At 46.3% G+C, this 15804-nt stretch overlaps 1 protein-coding gene across 2 annotated transcripts in view; it reads left to right on the forward strand.

Moving 5' to 3' along the window:
- The first annotated feature begins 3121 nt into the window (after positions 1-3121).
- The window catches only part of SMG7 (SMG7 nonsense mediated mRNA decay factor), a 55788-nt gene continuing 43105 nt past the window's right edge, over positions 3122-15804 (forward strand). The window contains exons 1-3 of one of the 2 annotated variants that reach the window (XM_030032823.2): positions 3122-3469; positions 9458-9551; positions 11883-12034. In XM_030032823.2, coding sequence (XP_029888683.1) covers positions 12006-12034 — 29 coding nt within the window. In that variant the 5' untranslated portion in view covers positions 3122-3469; positions 9458-9551; positions 11883-12005. The remainder of the gene's footprint in view (positions 3470-9457; positions 9552-11882; positions 12035-15804) is intronic. The other variant, XM_030032821.2, reaches the window with a different exon arrangement.

Below are 15804 nucleotides of genomic sequence, written 5' to 3' on the forward strand. Positions count from 1 at the left end.
AAAGAGCTCTCCAAGAGGCAAGAAGGGCGGGCAGGGGAGAGAAACACATAGACATGCTGTCCTAATGGACAGATCCATTCCAACAGCACAGAAACTTGGAGGGAAGTGAAAGACTCCACAATTCAGAGGAAAAGCCCTGAAAAACACAGAAAAACCTGTGCAGGGTCTGATATCCTTTGCTTCTGTGGCTGGAAGATATTCAAGATGAGTGAGAAAAGGCAAAGGGAGGCTTTGTGGCTAGTAGGCAGGTTGCCCTGACGGGCCATAGCTTCCCTCATACAGCTGCCTTGAGGAACGGCTCTGCTCAGCAATTTATATTGGCATTAAACAGGCTAAATAACACCGGCAACAACACCCATCAGATTCACTTGAAAATACTTGGGGCTGCCTTTTCCCCACTGCTCAAGACTCAGAAGCCAGTTCTGCCCCATGCGAAGCTCTTGGGTCTTTTGGGGTGGCTCTGGAGGTGGACTGGATCAGGCAAGGCCAAACAAGACAGCCGCTGAGTCAACGCTGCCCACTCCTTGCTTCTGCCTGACGCAGCATGAGTGTGATGCCTCAAGGAAGCACTTTGTGGCGTCCTGGATGAGACCTGTGTTCGTTGGCTGAAGAGATACTGCAGAAAGCCAGAAAGTGTCCCCCCCTCCCTGGCCAAAATGGCCCAAAATCAAGCTTCTGCCTTTGAATTTCCCCTCTCCTATCCATATGCAAATGCAGAGGTCAGGGCGAGGCAGCCCTGGAAAGTCCTATTTGCACAGATCCAACCTGTCGAGCTCAGAAGTGCGCTTGCAGTTGTGGAGAACAATAGCCTGCGCGCCAGTGACTTTGTCTAAGGTCCAGCACGGTGCTAAAGAGGACTGAAAAATAAGGAATCACCTTTTATTTTAAGCAATAACAGTGTGGGTTAACATTAATTTTATTTTAAGCAATAACTTTGCTGCCAGGAGGGCATGAAGCAGAGGATGTGCCAGAGTGCTCTTTGCAGTTTGGTGGCTACCTTATAGTCAGGCTGTACAACATTGTTCTGCTTGGGAGAAAGTCTCTGGCAGGGGATCCTCTCCAGCAAAAAAAGCAGAAAAAAGTGGAAAAGCAACAGTTTGTTTGGCCAAGGCTAAAGAAGGGAGGGGGAGTCCCTAGAACAGCCCCTGGGTGAAGGGTGATGGAGAAAACTGACAGGGAAATCCCAGGTCAACTCTGTGGGAGGTGGGGAGGCTCACAGGGAGTCTGCATTCCTTCCTGTAAGGTTTTGGCTTTTGCTGCTTAATCCAATGTAAGCTGTTCTCACAGCACCGCTCCACTGCTCTGGGATGCTGCAAACACAGAAGTGGAGAAGGATCCGGCTGCAAACAGGAGGTGGAAGTGAGGGGCTGGTGGGAGGGAAAGCGGCAGCGGCTTAAGGTGTTTCTACTTTCAAAACTTGGCTTTTCAACTCCTCCGTAAGGAGAAGGAATGGATGGGAAAATATGTGAAGAATAGAGGCAAGCTCAAGGTATCTGTGCAGCAGTTAGTGTTGCCTGGGGATCTCCTCCACGATGCAGGGTGGCCTAAGTGTGCCAGTTCAGGAGCCAGGGGACAAGGCTCCAGATCACACTGGCAATGTGAAGGGTCTGTGGAGAGTCCTGGACAGTGTGCCCTGAGAGGTGCAGCTTAGAAGAGCTGCATTTGTGCACTGAAACAAGAGATACAATCTCATAGAGTTCCTGTGGCAGCTGTGTGGACACAACCTGTCTGTTTTAGCCCAGGACAGGCTCCGGGCAGGCAGGAGCAGCCTCAGTTTGCCCAGTGCTGAACCAGTTTGCTCCTGCTCTGCAGCCGAGAGCCTGCAGGGATGGAGGCAGAGCCCTGAGCCCTGGTGCGGTGCCTCCCCGAGGAGGTGCGCAGGATTCGACAGGAGGTTTGGCAGCATGGCTCACTGCCCAGCCCAGATTGCACTGAAACCAGGAAACTGATTCTGCAGCCTTGAGAAGCTTCTGTTTAAACATGTGGCGCCCTGAAAATCATTTCCCTAAACACATTCTCGTTTCAACCTGAAAAAGTATGAGGGATTTATTTTTGAAACACGATCTTTCATTTTGTCCTTGGGGTCACTTATGTGCTCAAATAACACAACTGCATTAGCCAGCCTCCTCAGCGCTCGTCTCCTCCCAGATTGTCATCTGTCTCATTTCTTCAGGCTGGCCCACTTGGTCGAATGGTCACTGAACTCAGTGGGATTTTTCCTGCCCCAAAAGACAAGTTTGAGCATAAAACGAGTCACCAAGTCGGCACAGGAGGCGGCACCGCATGGTGTAAATAGTGTAAATATTTAGATGTGATAGACTGCTGTACAGACGCGCAAGGTTACCGCCTAATGTGCCTGGGTCCCGGCTCCACACCGAGACCTGCCGACTGCAGTACTGACTCTGGGGCTGTGGGCTGCATCCCTGTCACAAAGCCCACCCCGTGCCTGAGCTTGCTGCCTCCCAGGTGCTGGGGCTGGTGCTGCCAGTGGTTTTGGGTAATGGAGGGAATCTGAGATGAGGGCCATTCGGGACACTTTGGGGTGACCCTCGGGGCTGGACAGCTGAGCAGCCAAACCCTGGGTATCCTTCAGTGTGGGTGAGCAAGCAGGCAGGGAAGGGGCAGTCTGGTTTATGTGGGAGGTCCAGGGCTACTAGCGTTGTTCCCACTAAAACCTTTTCTGTCAGGAAAGCGCGGGGCCGCTACCGCCGCCCTCGCGCTGAGGGACAGGGGCTCCCCCACAGTGCCGTGGGCCACCGCCTCTCGCCAAGCCGACCCTCTCGCCTCCCCGAGCTCCGTGGAGGGGAATCTGATAAAACGAGGTGCCGTTGCGAGGGGCCCGGGGCGGGAGCCGTTTAACGCGGCGGCTGCAGGCCCAGGCCCAGGCCCAGGCCCGGGCCCGGCACCGGCACCGGCGGGCGGGAAGGCGCCGCCGTTGCCGTGACGACGCCCCGCTGCCCCCTCGGTTGCTATGGCAGCAGGCGAGCCAATCGGCGGGCGCCGCCGCGGGTCGGCGGGGAGGGGGAGGCGCGGGGGAAGGATTTGCCGGTGGCGCCGCCGGAAGTGCCGGTGGGGGCGGGGCCGGGCCCGGAAGCGCGGCCAGCCCGGCGGGAGGGTCAGGGCGCCTCAGCGGGGTGACGGGAGGGCGGGCGAGCGAGCGGTGGCGCCTGCCGGGGCCTGCCTGGGCCGCTGAGGTTGCTGGGATCGGCGCTGCCGGGGCCGGCGGGGCGCGGGCCGTCTCTGCCCGGCCGGAGCGCAGAGCGGGGACACCCCCGCCCCTTCCTTCCTGTCGCCCCTCCCCCGCGGCGGCAGGCCCTGCACGGGAAGATGGCGGCGGCGGCCGGAGGCGGCAGCGGTAGCAGCAGCGGCGGCGGCGCGGGAGCGGCAGGCCGGCCCGGGCTGTGAGACCCGCGGCGGGACGGGGCGGCGAGCAGCGGAGGATGAGCCTGCTGTGTGCGCAGTATCTCCGGTGAGCGCCGGCCGGGAAGCAGCGAGGCCGGGAGGGGGGTCGCCGCCTGCTCTGAGGCGAGGCCGCGGCCAGCGGCCCTGGAGGCGGCGGGGAGCGGGAGGACGTGGTCCCCTCGGGCGTGAGGAGACCTCACAGCGGCAGCGAGGAGCTCGGGACTGTGAGGGGGATGTGACCGGGGAGGGGTGGGGAGGAGGGGGGGGGACGACCCGGCCGCCACGTTACCGAGCCCCGCACCGCTGGCGGGGAGCGGGGGCCGAGGCGGGACGGAACCGCGTACCCGCCGGCGGGCGGCCCGGGCTGCTGGTTTGCCGAGGGCGGCCCGGCGCGGCGAGGGCTCCTCAGCAAGGTCAAGCCGGTGCCTTGGAGCCTCGGGGAGGGAAGGGGAATCCACCGGCTTCCCTGACGAAATTCTCCAGCCCCTTTCGAGTAGGTGCTGTGATAACCCGCCACTGCGGAGCGACTGCGGAGCTTGACCCCAGCGGTGAAGCGAAACCTGGGCTTGCAGCCCTGTGAGGTGCTCTGGCAGAACGGGAGTAGCAGGAGTTGTGTCTCAGCCCTCGCCAGTCAGCCCGCGGCCTGCTGGAAGTCCTCTGTCGTGGCTTAGTTGATCGGTTTTGGAGATGGTCAGCTGAGGGCTTGGGGGAGAAGTGAGTCTGCCGGGGTCATGCTTCTTTGAAATGCTTTGCTGAACGAAAATGCTCCTGAGTCCCTGAAGTCCGGAACCCTAGATGCTGCACATTGACATGAGCAGAACTTTGATAGGCTTTTGGGTGAACTTAGCTTTTGGGTGTGAAACACTCTTTCTTTAGTAATTTTTGAAAGGAGCATTGAGATACAAGTGGGTTTTCAGTAGCTGTAAAATGCTAAATATTGTGTGAACCCTTGTGTGTTTTCCCCCTCCAACCCTTCCAGAGCACCTCATGGGAAAAGTGTAGCTGTGCCAAAAGGGCACGCACACTCTTTCTGAAGAGTTCAGGACTTGGGAGGGATTTCTAAGGAGTGAATTCAAGGAGGTTTTTACATTTCCAAAACACTTTCTATCCAGGGTTCTGAAACACTTCAGCTGCCTCCCCTTACTGATTCTCCAAATCCTCCCCTTCCTCCTCATCTTGTCTTGTATCTCTGTCTGCCTCCTTCTGGTAGTCCAGATCCTGACTCAAGTTTATCTTTTCAGAAAAGACAAAAAAAAAAAAAAAAGTAGTAATCCCTTCTCTAATAGCGAGTTTATGAGCCTTTTTCTCTGTCAGGCTGCTAACCTATGCTGTCTTAGAAACGTCTTCATTCTTTCTTTCCCACTGCATTATGGAAAAAGCTCTTAAATGCCTTATTATTAGCTCTCCTCTACCAGTAAAAGACTTGCTTTTGTATTTTAGTATATGTCTTAATAATGTTGTAATCTCTTGTTCCCCTCTCCCTCCCTATGACTACGAGTCTTCAGCTGCCTTGCATCTTTACAAGGCAGTACTGCTGAAGTTGCGCTTGTCCTGCCCCAGTCGCCTTCCTGCACCACCGGGCTCTCTATTAGCATTATGTATTCTGCTATACCAAGCTGGAGACCCTCCTTGCTTGCAGCCATGTGGGCAGTAATCACCTATTTCTCCTAGCTTTGTTCCTCCAACACCATAGCTCATCCTGGACCTTTATCACCACCCTCACACCGCCCCCCCCCCCGCTTTGTTTGTATTGTGCCTAATACAACGAGACTGAAGCATCTGGGCACTAAAGTATTGCAAGTAATGACTCCTGTCTTTGTCACCAAGAACCTTATCTCCTAAAAAAAACCCACAACAGGACATTCCCCCTCCCAAACTTTGCAAGCACTTTGTAGTCAGTAATCTTCACCTTCTCCTTCTAAAGAACATTTGGGGTAAGCTCGGGGGTGGTTTCCTTAAAAGCTGTGAAATGCTTTTTACTTCTATGGAGTGTATATTTAAATTGTTTGATTTGCATAGGGCAGAAATTGAGCTGTGGATTACTGCAGCCCAAGCTCATAAAGAGAACTGGGAATAGAGCCTCAGACTCTCAGAGCCAGTTTTGTTAGTCCTTTGCCTTAAGGAGGAGGCCATCCTCCTTCTTAGTCTAGCATTACAAGCTCAATCCAAGTGTAATGATGAAGGAATAAATAGGCAAAAGTATAATTACATGAAAGGACAACTTAATATTGTGCCAAAAGAAGATGTGGAGCAATTAGTCTCTGCTCGTCTTCATCATCTTAAAACTATGGAGGGACAGAAAAGTTTTTGTGAGAAATCTTTCTCTGTGTATTTGAAGTTTAGACAGAAGAGAGCTGAATTTGTAAGGTGACCATGTAATGGTTGAATAACTAGTGAAATAATGACTCTGCAAGAATCGAGATGCTGAAAAAATGAGTAGGGAAGAAAGGTCTTTTAGCTGGACTGCCTTAACTCCTCCACTACCAGTCTCTCGCTTTCTGTATAATGTATAGGAATCAACAGTGTTTTAAAACGCTGTCCTTAAAAGATTGTACCCCTTCAATCAAAGTGCAAGAACTGCAAAACACCTGAGACTCCTACACTTCCAGAGCGAACAAAGGTCAGACTTCATGTACCAAGTCTTTTAAAGAGTTGCAGGAGAGTCTGTTTTTAAGTCATCTTCATATGTTGTAAGAAAATGTTGGGATTTTTGCTTTCCTAATCTTATCCTTTTCAAGGTCACCTTTCAAGAGTAGTGGAGTGTATTCTGTCCCATCCAGCTTCTTAGATAATTCTCTCTGATCATTGTTTGAGTCACTTTTCAAAGATTTGCATTACCTCTGATCAGGTGAGTAGACCTTTCTGAAGGTTCTTTCAAAGAGCTCTTAGGAAAAAGAGGCATGGTTCACACCTCTCTGTTTAGGTGAACGTGTTTGTCTCATCTGGCTAAAAATTTGTACCCATACCATCTTTACAGCTCTGGGAATCTACAAGTACTCCCCATAAGTCAAATTAATCTTGTGGGGCAGTCATCTTACAGTAAACATTTTGCATATCCTCCTAGGTACAAAAGATGCCACTTTTAAGCAAAATATCACTACAGGTAGGATTTCTAGCATAATACCACAGAAACTTCCAAGTGCATCCTTTTCATGAGACAGTATTGAGCTTTAGTCCACGTTGGTTCACTTTAAGGAAATGATCTTCATTGCCAATTTTATATGTTAATGTTCAAAACATAACTTGGATTAAAAAGTTTAGCAATTTGACTGAGATATGAGTGTCTCAATTGCATTTCACAAAGATGTGAACTCTAGTTACTAGTTAAATGTCGCATTACCCTGGTAAATTGTGGCTTTTAGCACTCCGTAAACATAGAATAAAAAGTGCTTGAATTACAGGGCTTGAACACTGCTTAGAAATTCTAGTGCTGACAAATCAGTAGGTAGTTTCCTGTAGTCTTATGATGAGGCTATAACCAACTTCATTAAAGGTTTGACTGCTTTAATAATTTAAATTGTGGCTCTCTTTTCAAAGACTCATCAGTAGCTCCATTAACTTCTGCATCTGTCGTGTCTCTTCATGGTTGCTCCTTTGCTGTCTGCCAGTCCGTGACACACCTCTTGCAGTGTTTCTTCACTGTTAATGGAGGAGGGTAGAGCAGAGGTAATTTAGTGCTGCAGTCTGTGCATGTGAGCATGTTCTGGTACTGATTCCTGATCAGGATGATGTAGAGTTTATGTTTGTCAGTGCTGGAAAGGCACAAACCAGAATACTGTTTGAAACCCAGAATGAGTCTCAGCGAGACAGGCAGAGTCAGCTTTTTAATTATCTTGAGAATACTTGGAGGAAAAAGTTAGTAAATGTAACTTCTTAATAGAGAATCTTGTAATGTGTGCCTGCAGTGTGCTTCCTGGAGTTCATAGGATCACAAGGTAACTGGGCTGGAGGTGACCTCAGGAGGTGCCTGTCCAACCTCCTGCTCAAAGCAGGGGCAGCTCTGGGGTCAGACCAGATTGCTCAGGGCTTGATCCACTCAGGTCTTGGAAACCTCCAAGGATGGAGACAGCTCAGCCTTTTGGGGCAGCCTGTGCTACTTACTCCTTGACTGTCTTCCTGATGGAAAAGATTTTCTTTACATCCAGTCTGAACCTCTCATATTTTTAACTTATGCCAATTGTCTCTCATCCTCCCACCACATGCCACTGTGGAGAGCTTGGCTCCATCTTCTCGATCCCCTCCCCGCAGGCATGTGGCTGCTGTGGGTGCCCTGAAGCCTTCCCTGCCCCAGGCTGACCAAGCCCCACTCCCGCGGCCTCTCCTCCAGCCCCAAATGCAAGTGCTCCAGCTCTGACTGCCCTGGGGGCCTCTGCGGAGCTCGCTCCAGTTGATCCGCATCTTTCTTGATTTGCCTTGATATCTGAACAAGACCAGTCAGTCTTGGAAAGTATTCCCTCCAGCTTTTTTATGTTCTGAAATGATTAATGCTACTTTCATACATTGTTTACTCTTGAATTTTAAACAGGGGAGGAGTAGTGGAGAGATGAAATACTGTGTTGGCCTTTCAGGAAGCACCTCATAGCACAGTGTTTTCTTTGGGGAAACATAAAGGGAAAGTGTCCCTTCTTATTTTCTCTCTTTTTTTTTTTTTTTACCATACAAGGTGTTTCTAACATTTGATAACTAGAATTGCTGCCAATATTTAGTATGAGCAACACGTATTCTTCTTCTTTAAGGCTGAGGGTAATGGTTTAAAAAGGCAAATAAGACTGATGATGATTACTACTTACTACTGATCAACAATGGTTTTGTGGTGACCTATGAAGTAAAAAGAATTACAATAAAAATGTTAAGCAATTCTCCTCTGAGCTTTCTGCTGAAGGAAATTCATCTTGCTGAGAGCCCCAAGACACGCACCATACCCCTCAGGTCTCTGGGCAGCTATTACTTGCTCCCTTCTTCCTGTCATGGGGATTTAGATTATTGAGCATCCTGCCACCCAGGGTCAACTTGTGCTAAAGTCACAAGTTGGCTGGGTGTGCTATCATAGTTCTGATACTTTTTTTCAAGCCTAGATTCCTAAGGAAACAAGGCTTGTGTGAATGTACTGCTTATCACTTTTTTCTTCTCTTTCTCAAATGACTTTAAGAAATTTTAGCAGTCTTTGACAGAGGGATAGAAGTCTCAAAGTTGATTGTTGCCATTAACTTTATCAAAGTTAGCTAGTTAGAAGAGTGATCCACATGAGTGTGCCTGTTGAGAGAGAAGCAGGCAGAGCTCAGCTGGTGTAAATCAGCACATGCAGAGCTTCATGTCAGCTGTGGCGTGTGCTTTTCTGTGCATGGAGTTTCAGTTTGCTTCTCTGTATGGAGTTAATAGTGAGGATTGGAATGCATGTGCAGTTTAGCAGGTGGTGGGCATATTTTTCTGGTGGAGGGACTGGCAGGAAGGTGACTATGTATGAATGTGTGCCAGAGGGAAGAGGGCTGCAATAATCAGAGAAATTGACCCTGCTTGCTTAGTACTTGGGAAAAGCTTGGCCATATAGACAAAGGGTGTTTTAAACTTGAACTGCTCCTGACAGAAGTTTGTCACTCTTCCTCTCACCCTCAGCCCTGGTTTGATGGTGTAAGTTTATGGCCAGGTCTTCAGTGAACTGGACTAGGGAACTACACTAGGTTAAAACTGCTTTTGTTTTGTTTTTTTTTACCCGTGGAGTTTAGCCTGAGATGGTTTCCTGATCCCATTCATCAGGTTACCACACACCTGCTGACCAAAGGAGTGAGGTTGTGTGCAACAGGAATGAGGCACTAATAGTTAAGGGCAGGGTGGGACTGCTTCTTCTAGTGCTAGCGCTCGCTATCATTAGAGTACTCACTGACCCATAACACTAGTAAATAATGCCTCATTTCCTAGAATATAACTGTAGCTATATATAGAATATATATAGAGAATATAATATATAGACAATGTAGCTGGTATCACTGTCACAAAGAGTACCCCTGTTTTCCATCTGGGCTGAGAGTCTCCCCTTTTTTTTTCTTTCTTGCTGCAGAACACAGCTTATTTTGGATGCTGTTACCGTGCTTTCTTTGTGCTGTGCTTTGAGGTTACTTGCAGAACACTGTTCCAGTGACCTAGAAGTGCAGGTTAGTGTAAGTAAAGTTACAGCTGTATTTATTTTTGATGGCAGGGATGATTCTTTTAGCAATTAGTTCTTGTTCTAACCTGCATGTTCCTATGTAGTTTGATCTTTATTGAAAAGGAGAAGGTTCTGTTGTGGCAGTGAAACCAGATGATGCTTATCTGAAGTTTTGATGGGGCACTTAAGCTGCAGCAAGGCATTTTCAGAAGGCTGTCCCCTTCCCTGATATAGGGGTTTGGAGGGTTTTTGCTGAGTTTCTTCATTTTGATGCACGGTAATATACATTTGCCTGTTAAAATTAGCTTAATGAATGCTTAGCTATTTTATTTAAGTGCTCAATATAAAGCATGCATGATATTCAAGCTACTCATAAAATCTGTTCCTTCTGTCCTAAGAGTTTATCTTCCACATATCAGTTTTATAAGAAGTAACCCTAGCCTGCTCCAGTGAGATGTTTTTTGCCTCCAAATAAGCTGATCTGGGCACTTGAATTGTATTGCTAACTTTTACCTCAAGCAACTTAAAGCTTTATTTACATCAATCTATATGGAATGTGAAGCTGCCCTGCTTTTCAGTTTGCCACATTGGCTATTGCACGCATTTTCAGATGTCTTGGTGCTTCCCACTTGGGAAGAAAAGGCTGGCTGCAGTCACTGCTCAGGATTGCTTGGGTTCATGGGAGAAGACTTGATGGACAGGTGCCTTGGCATCTTCCCTGCGCTGCTCAGCCAGCAAAAATCAGTATGGAAGAGGAGTAATCGCAGGTCTGAGTGCATGGTGGCTGGGGAAGGAGAAGAAGATAGTTTGCTGATTTGGTTGGATGAGGAGCTGCTGGGGGTTGTAGAGTTTTAAGGGTCTGTCGTGGTTTAACCCCAGCTAGCAACTAAGCACCATGCAGCTGCTCGCTCACTTCCCCCCTACCCAGTGGGATGGGGAGAGAATCGGGGAAAAAAAGTAAAACTCGTGGGTTGAGATAAAGACAGTTTAATAGGACAGAAAGGAAGAAAATAATAATGATGATAATAAAATTACAATAATAATAATAATAAAATAATTGGAATATACAAAACAGGTGATGCACAATGCAGTTGCTCACCACTTGCAGACTGATGCCCAGTTAGTTCCCAAGCAGTGATCTGCCCCCCCCAGGCCAACTCCCCCCAGTTTATATACTGGGCATGACATCACATGGTATGGAATATCCCTTTGGCCAGTTTGGGCCAGCTGTCCTGGCTGTGTCCCCTCCCAACTTCTTGTGTCCCTCCACCCTTCTTGCTGTCTGGGCATGAGAAGCTGGAAAATCCTTGACTTAGTCTAAACACTATTTAGCAACAATTAAAAACATCAGTGTGTTATCAACATCATTCTCATACTAAATCCAAAACATTACCAGCTATTAGAGGCAAAATTAACTCTATCCCAGCCAAAACCAGGACGTGGTCCTTTATCACTGCCATTGGGTCTTCACAACAGCAGCAGAGATCCACTAGCAGGAGCAGACTCCTCAGAGTAAGGAATGGTGGAAGAGCAGTTAAGGAATGTAGCTATAATGTATAAGGAGTGTATGTGGGAGGACATTAGTTACTGCTTTTATTACTTTGGACTTGAGGCTTGTCCTCATCTCACTTGAAAGCTGCACAGCTGCTGTCAAGCAGGAGGGGAATAAACCCACAGATTTGTTTCCTTAAAATCATTAGCAGATTTGCATACTTTGGTCCTGTACTTCTTAAAGTATTACTAGAGAGGTCATAGATTTCAGTGGTGTTTGGTAAAGCATAAGTTTTCCTGTGCTCAGGGAGGAGTATGGCATCTTAACTCTAATTCTCCATCTTACTGCAGTGAAAATAGAGGACTAACAATGTTTATTGTGGAGTGACATGAGGAATCATGGAGCTGACTTGTGGGCCATAGTTTCTCACTGTTTTGTAGAGGAGGGAGGGCTGGTGGCTTTTTTTGTATGTGCCTCCTGAGCACTCATGGTGTTGCATGCAGTATCTTGTTGAATGTAGCTTTACAGTTGTACTGGTTTCATCACCAGCTTCCACTTGTGCAGCTGTGCTCTGAGTCCTGCCTTTAGGCCGTGTTTCTAGACTTGTCTGGCCACAGCTTTTCTTCCCATTTGAGTTTAAGAAGAACTTTTGTTTGTAAGCTTGGGGACTTCCTAGACAACAACAAAGGGGAAATGGCTTAAGCAGTGTTCTGATGCTGTGTATTTCAATTCTTCTGAGATAAATCAGCAGCTACCTGTTCAGATCAATGTAATGCTGTGAGTTGGGGTGGAATAAGAGCTTTTTGAGTAACATTAGGCCTGCTTTCTCTTCTTTCTGTATTCCAGTAGGACTTTTCTCGGATTATTCACACTGGCTTCTGCACTCAAGGGATTATCATAAGGAACCAGAAGGCTGAGGAGTCTCTTGGGATTGTTACACAGCCGTGGGCGACAGACTGAATTTCACTGATGGGACTCAAATCAGAGATACCCTTGAGGTACTTCGGAGTCCTGCTAGAGTTAATTTTCTCTTCCACCTTTAGGGAAAAGAAATGTCATTTTTCTGAAAGTACTTATGATGTCTCTAATACATCAGCAGTCTATTTCTCATATTTTAATTTCATTGTCTGTGGTGTTGCAAGTATCCTCTAGTGCTTAGCCCTATTGAACAGTTTTCTGCCTCATCTAATATTGGTATGTGTAAGCCGATTTTTATTTTATTTCCTCTCCCCGCCCTCTGAAGCATTGTCTGTTTTGAGTCTGCAGGCCCCACTTGTCGTATGGCTGAATTATCTCAGAGAGCTGCTCTCTAGCTGTTACGAAGTGAGAAATTAATTCTGAATTTATTTCCAGTGAAACGTTTAAGATTGATTCTGCTAAATGAACTTGGGGAAAATTTCTTGAATTACTTTATAGAACCTTAGGCAGAGATTAGACCTTTTGTTTGGATGCAGTAAAACAGATCTTTTGGGCATCAAGAATCTTTATTCAAGACTGACTTTGGCGTTCTTGGTGCTTTGATTTAATGAGGCCTTGATAGTTGTTCCTATTTTATCAGGCTACAGCAAAGGGCAGTTTGTTTGCAGCCAGCCTGTTCTAGGGCCCCCTGGACTCCCCAGTGGTCTGTGCTACATTATTTATCACAGTTTGACTTCCTTACAGGTGTTGTCAGGAATAGAAGGAAAGGAATTTTCAATAAATCTGTTGGGAAGACTATTTTTTCCCCTCTGTTTTATGATAAGCCTATAAATTCTGCTACTGTACTTTCTGTTGCAATGAAAGTCTCCTGGTATTTGCTTTGCCATGTCCTGTCTTAGTCTCACTGTGATTTGAAGAAAGCATGTGGATATTGCTGTGTCAAACAGCTGCGACTGTGATAATCTTTTTTTAAACCAGGGTTTCCTGTAGCCGGCAAGGAACCTTTGACAGCCTCCAGCTTCAGTTCCTTCTGCAGTCAGTACTGATTTTGGCAGTGCCTTTGAGCGTTTGTGCTCTTAATTTGAGGTACACTTGAGCCATTAAGAGGGGTCTTCAGGGTAGCTTTTCCAGACTAGCCTAATAATAACAACTTAAAGTAGAAATGCTAATCATCTGTAGCTGTGAAGAGGGGGAGAAAGAAGGATGGGACAAGATTTTTGTCTGTTGAATAGGTGCTAGTTGTCTGTCTTGAAGTAGTGTAAATACTTGTCGAGGACAACGCTGTGACAAAATTTCTGAGTGTAGAGGCTTGATCTAGCCAACTATTCCCTGGAAAAAGCCAATATGCTAGTGGGTCTGTTTTTTGTGAATGGCAATAAGAATAGTGTCTAAAGGATTTAAGCCACATTTTTTAATACTAAAGAAAAATCCACTGAATGTATAAAAACATGAAAACTGTAGCAGCTCTTAGAGCTCCAACATCCTGCTGCAGTTACTAGTAAAATAGAGGAAATGTTACTTCAATATGGAGAAAAAGGTGAGCTTTCTACATGGGTTAATGATTATAAATTAAATTATTAAAAGATGCAGAGTAAACTTGCAGTAAAAATCTAGAAGGTGTTTCAGTTTGTCTTAATACCATTAATATGCATAAATTTGAACATATATGTGAAATCTTTAACTAGAAAAGACGTGGTAAAATGCCTAATATGCATTGTCAACATTCATTTGAATTAATACAGAAGGCCTTAATTTAGGAGTAGGTTGTATAGCTTATGCTAGGGCATGAACTTCTAGGAGTTTCTCCACCCAGTTTGAACATAGCCTGACTGTTTCATTTTAGAGATTTTGTTTTGAGGTAAACTGTAGGAGTTATGGGGCTTGGGGCGAAGACAGTTGTAGGGGATTGTGTCTTGCTGGGTGTACAGTCCAGCTTCAGCTGAAGTACTCATCTTCTCCTGGTTTTGATATCAAGGAGTAAAATAACGTCTAAAGCTTGAAACTATCCAGAAAGACGTTTCCAGTATCTTTCTAATGAAGGTGTAAAATGCTTGCTGATGCTGCTTGTGCAAGTACAGACTATTTTGGTAGCTTCCATTATAGACAGCTAGGCAGAAGTGAACACTAAAAAAAGTGATCTGTCTACCTGTAACATTACATTATTTAGTCAGAATTTGGGATGCTCTTTCAAAATCAGGTAAAATGCTGTACACTTTGCATTAAAGATGGTTATAAAAAATGTATTTTCTATCATGTATAACTGATTCTATTAATTTCTGAAACAGTTCTTGGAGGACTCCAAAACTAGAAACTGCTGTGCTGAATTGTTAAGTGACGTGGCCCAAGAGTGTCTTGTCTTGTCTTTAGGAATGACAGATCAGAAAGACAAGAAGATCTTTGGGCCTTTAAAGATTCAGCTCCAGGAAATTTTATTTGTATGGTTGAAAATGCTGTTGAACATATGGATTTCAGATTTTGGGGTTAGAGCAGCATGATTCACGTAGTTTCCATGCTTTATTGTCAAATGCTGAAATACAGTGCCAAAATTATTCTATTTTAAAATTTGTTTTGGACATGCTGGTATACTATACAAAGCATTTGATGATGAGATCCAAGCTATTGTGGTTGCAAAGTGAAATGCCAGGGCTGAGTTGGCTTGTGCAACCTGAGTAATGCACAAGTTTTAAGTTAATAATCAGTAATTGTGTAGTCACATGCTGAATCTTTTCCCGGCATCATCCATTCTTGCTTAATGTGCAGCAAAGATTCAGAAAATGCCTTCTCAGTCTAACCAGGTGAGGACAGTCCCTGTGTCTTCACCTTATGAAGGTAGTGGTGCACTGAGCGAGGCTGGTGATGTTTGCTAAGGGATTTGGTGGGAGGAAGGAGCCAGAGTGGGTGAACCCAAGGCATACTGTGATTCTTTAAGGCAAGACATAGTGCCATGTGGAAATGGTTTAGCAAGGTGGCTGGGATAGGCTGCTTTGGGGTATGGAGGTATCTGCCTCTGGAGGACTTAAAAAACAAGCATTGCAAATGATTGTCAGGAATAACATCAGGGGGAGGGAATGGGCTACATAATCTTTTGAGGTCTTTTCCAGCCTCAAGATTTGATCTTCAGGCCAGATGTGTTAGTCTATTGCTATGGAGTCTGTTCCTCAGCCATTGCAGAAAGTAAAATGAATGTAATGAACAATCTGGTCTGACTATTGAAAGGGAGACTGTAGTCTGGAAAACTGCAGTTGGGTTTATGTTCAATAAAGATGTGCTAAACCCAAAAAATTTTCCATACATGATTCCTAAAGCAGATACTGATCTGTAGTTGGCTGAACATTGTGTGAACTTCTTCTAAGGCACAGTCCTTTTTAGTTCTGCAGCTAAGGTATTGAGATTTAAATTTGAAATAAAATTATTTTTATAAAAAAGTTTAATCCCTAAAAGCAGGATTAACCTTGGAAGTTAGAAATTTGTTCAAACACTTGCCCCTAACCAATTCATTAGTTTTTTAAATGGGAAAGGTAGGTAACTGGTTAACTGGCAGTACCTGAGAGTGCTCCGCAGTGCAGTGGCTGCCTTGGTGGCAGCTCTGTTCGAAGGCAGTTTGGACCTGCTGCAAGCAGAGCTGCGGAGATCAGCTGGTTTCGGCCGAGTGAGCTGCACCACTTGAGCCAGGTTGCTTTTCCTCAGGACCAATTTGTGTTCAACAGGGCTCAAAAGCTTCAAGCTACGCCCTTCCTGGAGAGGAGTAGTTCTCGTAGTAGTGCATCCATGCTGCTTCACTCCTTGTCAGCTAATAAAATTTGCTGGATCTGAGCTGGTTGGATTGATCATAGGTTTCTCCTTCAACTGA

Source organism: Aquila chrysaetos, chromosome 12, assembly GCF_900496995.4.
Source record: "Aquila chrysaetos chrysaetos chromosome 12, bAquChr1.4, whole genome shotgun sequence".
NCBI classification, from domain to species: Eukaryota; Metazoa; Chordata; class Aves; order Accipitriformes; family Accipitridae; genus Aquila; species Aquila chrysaetos.